We start from the raw sequence: 6,000 nt of genomic DNA, 5'->3' as shown, positions 1-6,000 counted from the left end.
TACATGTCAAATACTTTACTGTACACACAGAGCACCCCAGAAACATCAACTTTAACCTTTGGCTTGGAGTGATGAACGATATAATCATAACCATATGATGTAATCAAAACCATATGATATAATCATAACCATATGATATAATCATAACCATATGATACAATCATAACCATATGATATAATCATAACCATACGATATAATCATAATCATATGATGTAATCATAATCATGTGATGTAATCAGAACCATAAGATATAATCAGAACCATATGATATAATCAGAACCATATGATGTAATCAGAACCATATGATATAATCAGAACCATATGATGTAATCATAACCATATGATATAATCAGAACCATATGATATAATCAGAACCATATGAAGTAATCAGAACAATATGATGTAATCAGAACCATATGATGTATTCATAACCATATGATATAATCAGAACCATATGGTGTAATCAGAACCATATGATGTAATCAGAACCATATGATATAATCAATACATCAACGGCCTCGCTAGCTTTGCTGCCAACTACGCACCATTCACAAAAAAAACTACTGACCCTATCTCTCGCTAGTCCTACACCTGGTTCCATAAGGGGTCCTCTACAGACCTCTGTTATTGGCCTTCACACCTCCCCTTCCCACCCCAACCCTAAACACCCCAGAACCAAAACCAGAACCTAACACAACTAAATGGACTGAGGCAGCGCCAAAGGAACCAGAAAACCACAAGACTATTGTAGTCACTTAAACACTCTTACAAAACGTGATAACCCCCTAAATGTGACTACTGTATATGACTTATTTGTTTTTATACAAACCCTAACAATTCAAATTCATTGTATAATCACTATATATTTTTAAATCTTTAATCTAACAGCTCTCTATATCACCACAGAAACCTCTACAGCCAACAATCTATGTTTAATCTTTAGAAATTAAAAACCCACAATATCAAAATACACAGCACAAGATATCTGAGGTATAAGATGAAAAATATCAAAAAAAATGTGTCCTCTCTCTTAGGAGATGCTAAAATGATGCACAACTGCATGTATTGCAATACCCGGGCCTCTGAAATCTTCTCTGTCTCTCTCTCTCTCTCTCTCTCTCTCTCTCTCTCTCTCTCTCTCTCTCTCTCTCTCTCTCTCTCTCTCTCTCTCTCTCACACACACACACTCTCTCTGTGTTTCTCCGCCCTGTCAGAAAGGTTGTAGATAGGTTGTTGAGGGTTGTGGAGGGTTAGTAGGGGGCGAAGCGGCTGTAGCCTCCCCGGTAGATGCTGGCCTGCAGGGAGGACAGCACCAGCCCCACGTCGTCTGCATGGCTCCTGGCCTTAGCGTCTGCCAGCGGGGCGAAAGCATTCTGAAACACACACACACAAACACACACACACACACACACACACACACACACACACACACACACACACACACACACACACCAGGTTAATCTCCCACAGGCCAAGGAGTCATTTTGTAACATTGTGTTCGCAGTGGGAACCAGAAAATAGTGGTTCTCAAGCGGGAACCAAAACGTACAACAGTCACGTCGTCAGTGGGTGTGTCTATGACATCATCAGTGGGTGTGTCATATTCTAGGCTGCAAAGACCAGCAAGAAGGAAGTAGACAAAATGTAGTAATACTGTAGTGGAAGATATTATCCTCATTTCCAGTGAAGTAGCTGCCATCTAGTTGTGACATGTTTGTTTATCCCGCCCCTTCATCACCCAGCGTTGATGACGCGGATGGTTCTGGTTACACTGGTATGAACCCTGATGGTTCTGGTTACACTGGTATGAACCCTGATGGTTCTGGTTACACTGGTATGAACCCTGATGGTTCTGGTTACACTGGTATGCACCAGCACCAAGGTTCGGAGGTTCCCGAACGCGAACGCGAACCGGAACGGTTCTTTGCCGGTGTGACAGCCCTGTGTCTGTTGGTCTAAGCCATCTGTCTGTAGAGGTGCTGTGGTACTGCTGTACTGAGTGGGCCCACCTATCTGGTGTAAAGGTACTGTGTGGGCCCACCTGTCTGGTGTAGAGGTGCTGTGTGGGCCCACCTGTCTGGTGTAGAGGTACTGTGTGGGCCCACCTGTCTGGTGTAGATGTGCTGTGTGGGCCCACCTGTCTGGTGTAGAGGTACTGTGTGGGCCCACCTGTCTGGTGTAGAGGTACTGTGTGGGCCCTGTCTGGTGTAGAGGTACTGAGTGGGCCCACCTGTCTGGTGTAGAGGTACTATGTGGGCCCACCTGTCTGGTGTAGAGGTACTGTGTGGGCCCACCTGTCTGGTGTAGAGGTACTGTGTGGGCCCATCTGTCTGGTGTAGAGGTACTGTGTTGGCCCACCTGTCTGGTGTAGAGGTACTGTGTGGGCCCACCTGTCTAGTGTAGAGGTACTGAGTGGGTCCACCTGTCTGGTGTAGAGGTACTGAGTGGGCCCACCTGTCTGGTGTAGAGGTACTGAGTGGGCCCTGTCTGGTGTAGAGGTACTGTGATACTGTGTGGGTTAGGGTTAGGAGGTAGTGTTGGACTCCTGGCGGCTGCCACACCACTTAGGTCAAGGATTTAATCATCAAAATGACAAATTATTCCTTTACCAGGGAGAGGCAGGTGCGGTGGTTTCCACCAATTTAGAAATATAATAACTAACATGCAGTGGGCCTGGCAGGGCAGCGGAGACATTCATCACGTTTCCAGGCAGGATTAATGTGGCATCCTGCACCGGCGTTAGCACAAGAGACAAATTCAATTAAGATTAAGTGAGGGGATGTCAGCGACCGCTCCAACCCATGCGGAGGCGGGGGGGAGAGGGAGGGGGGGGAGGAGTGGGGGAGGGGGAAGAGGAGAGGGAGGGGGGGAGTGGGGGAGGAGTGGGGGAGGGGGGGAGGAGAGGGAGACGGTTCAGGAGTGGGGGAGGCGGATGAGGAGAGGGAGGGGGGAGGAGTGGGGGAGGAGTGGGGGAGGGGGGGAGGAGTGAGGAAGAAAGAAAACAACATTAGATTGATGTGCATGCAGAGATTGAAAGAAAGATTATGAAGGAGAAAGGAAGAAGCAGAGACAGTGTATGTGTGTGTGTGTGTGTGTGTGTGTGTATGTGTGTGTGTTTGTGTGTGTGCGTGCGTGCGTGCGAGAGAGAGAGAAGAACACTAGAGTGAGTGATAGGATGTGCGATCTAAACTGTTAAACACTCAGTCAACATGTTCCCTCTCTGCCTCATTCTATGGGTTAGGATTAACCCTAACCCTAATCCTAACCCTAACCCTAACCCTAGCCCTAGCCAGCTCCTTATGGGACGTGGGCACAGTTAAATGTGCATGGTTGGTGCCTCTTCCATGTGGTCAAGCAGACTGAACGGAGCCATGTCAATGTTGTTATGATGTGTGACAGACAGCTGCTTGCTTGATCATAAAGTAACGGCCTGAAGCACTGTCTACAAACATGTCTACAAACATGTCTACAAACATGTCTACAAAATGTCTGGTTCTCTCTCTGTCTACAAACATGTCTGGTTCTATATCGTGGAGCTCCGCCCCATAGGGGAGCTCTGCTCCTATTGGTTTACCCGCTACCCAAAGTAGCCAATGACTGAATTTTTCAATGCCCGCGCCCGCCTGGGGTGCTATATAAAGGGGCGTACTTCGCTCCATCATTCTCCCAAAAAGTTCAGCACGGGTTTATATCTGAAGACTGAGAAGGACGACTACTAAGACTGGAGGACCCGCCAGACTTTTCCCTTCAAGATGGATCGTCCGCCGCCTATGGAGAAGTTCCTCCGGGACGCCTGCCGCTGCGACTTCCAAGCAGCGGAGGACACTTTTCAGCGGAGGAGACTTTTCCCTTCAGCGATGGATCGTCCGCCGCCGACCACGAAGAAGTTCCTCCGGGACACCTGCCGCTGCGATTTTCTAGCAGCGTAGGACAAGCAAGAACGGCGTTCTGGGCAGGCACCTCCCCAAGTAGGGATGGTCCCGCCCGCTCAGCCGGCCCTGACATCACGCCGCCCTCACCCAGCTGAGTGGTCGGTGCCGGTGTCAGAATCAGAAAGCTCTGATGAGAGCGAGCGGCAGGTAGAGCACGTGCTCCCCGCCCTCGCCCCCCCATCACTCCACCACGACTTCCAGGGCCTCCTGGAAGCTGCGGCAGGCGTGTTGGCAATTCCCCGTCCCGCCTCCCCTCCCCCAACGGAGTCCTTCTGGGAGAAGGACCTGTTTTACGGGAAAAGGGCGAAGCGACAGGACCAACCTCCTAACGCTGTCCTCCCGGGCTTAGATAAGTTCGTGGAGGACAAGTGGGGAGAACCACTCACAGGCAGGGCGCCGGTGAAGGCGTTCTTGCCCTTTACCAGAGTGGAGGGGCTCGCGGAGGGGATGACCAACGGCTCCCCGCCGCTCGAACCAGCGCTAGCCGCCTACTTGGTACCGGGGTCCAGCGCCTGGTCGGTGCCTAAAAAACCTATGCCGCCCAACCAGCGTGACAGGTTTAACGCCGCCCTGGTAGACAAGAGCTACGCTCTCGGTGCGCAGGCGGCGGCAGCAGCGAATAACGTCGCCGTGTTTAACGCCGCCATTGCGAAAATCACCACAGACCGTAGGAAAGTTTCAGACCCTACGGTTTGTCTGCAGCGGAGGCGGTGCTTCTGAGCAAGCTCAGTGCCGCGACGATGTACCTGGCCCAGGGCGTCGCGGTTTGTGGGGGTCGCCTGATGGCAAACGCGGTGGTGCAGCAGCGACAGATGTGGCTGTCTCTCACCACCATGACCGGGGCGGACCGGATGGCCCTACTGAATGCTCCAATAGAGAGACAAGGGCTATTCGGTCCCGCCATGGACACCTTGACGGTGCGCCTGGCCGCGATGGAGGAGACTAAGAGGCACCTTGCCAGCCACCTCCCCCTCCAGCGACCCTCCACCTCTTCTTCTTCCGCCGTGGTGACGACTAGACCGTCAACGGCTGCGAAACTGAGGTTTCGGTGTGATGCGGCACTGGTTCCACCTCTACAGACGGAGCCATGCCTCACTCGGCATCCCCAGCCCCCGCCGCTGACCACTGGGAGGGCCCGCTACGGCCCCCCACGGCAGCGTGGCCCGGTTTCACTGGCATGGGGTCGGTAATGACCCCACCACCGGTTTCCTCTTCATGTCTGCTACCTCATAAAGAGGTAAAAGAAGGAAAATCCCCACCTTACTTTTTCAGTAAAGGTGATTTTCCCATGTTATCTACCGGAGCGGAGACCCGCCTGCCTTGTCGGAGCGTGGTCCAATCGCTACCGGTTAGAAACGAAGCGGAGACTGGCCCAGCGTACCAGCGTGTGGCCAGCTCTCTGCCTAACAGACTTACCCCTATCACGATACAAACGGGGTTAAACACCCCTGTCTGTAGCCGTATAGAGGGATCGTTATTTACATCAATAACCCCTCCATGTTTATCAGGATCTGGCCCAGCTCATGAGCGTGCGGCCGGTTCTTTGATTATCAGGCATAATAAACCTGCGTCAATAAAGGGCATTGTTACACATAGCAAACACTCTTTACAGACGGCAGCCCATCCCTTTCGAAATGACCCCTGTCACCAGGGGAGTCTCCGACTCTCCGACACCACCTACTGGTGGCTGGACTTTATTGGAACTGATTGCTAATGCCTGTCACCTGTTGTGTATGTGACTATTTAGGTGTGTCCCTTTTCCCTGTTCCCTTGTCAGTCAATCACTTGTGTTACCCCGTTTGGAATGCTTCAGTATCCTGTGTACGTATTACCACTTCACGTATCCGTTACTCGGAACGTGATTGAGCCTTGACTTTGTTTGAAACCTTGTACCTCCTTGGGAGCCCTTTGCTCAAACTTTAGTTTCCGTGTACTTTATTATTGACCTCAGTTCCTTCGTTATTATTGCATACGTGCTGAGCCCTACTGCTCCCCTTTTTGTTGTTCCGTCTGAAAGTCTATGTTTGTACCTGCGAACTATACGTCTCAGTAAAGAGAGTCTTTATT

The 6,000-nt window shown here is 50.8% G+C and overlaps 1 protein-coding gene across 1 annotated transcript in view; it reads right to left on the bottom strand.

Moving 5' to 3' along the window:
- Positions 1 to 1,251: 1,251 nt before the first annotated feature.
- rbfox1 (RNA binding fox-1 homolog 1) overlaps positions 1,252 to 6,000 on the bottom strand; it is a gene marked incomplete at both ends in the record, with an annotated part of 526,479 nt that continues 521,730 nt past the window's right edge. The window contains one exon of the mRNA XM_080524505.1: positions 1,252 to 1,374. Coding sequence (XP_080380631.1) covers positions 1,252 to 1,374 — 123 coding nt within the window. The remainder of the gene's footprint in view (positions 1,375 to 6,000) is intronic.

This window comes from Nansenia antarctica (assembly GCF_963989245.1).
Source record: "Nansenia antarctica genome assembly, chromosome: 2".
Taxonomy (NCBI): Eukaryota; Metazoa; Chordata; class Actinopteri; order Argentiniformes; family Microstomatidae; genus Nansenia; species Nansenia antarctica.
This window is presented reverse-complemented; position numbering and strand designations above follow the sequence as displayed.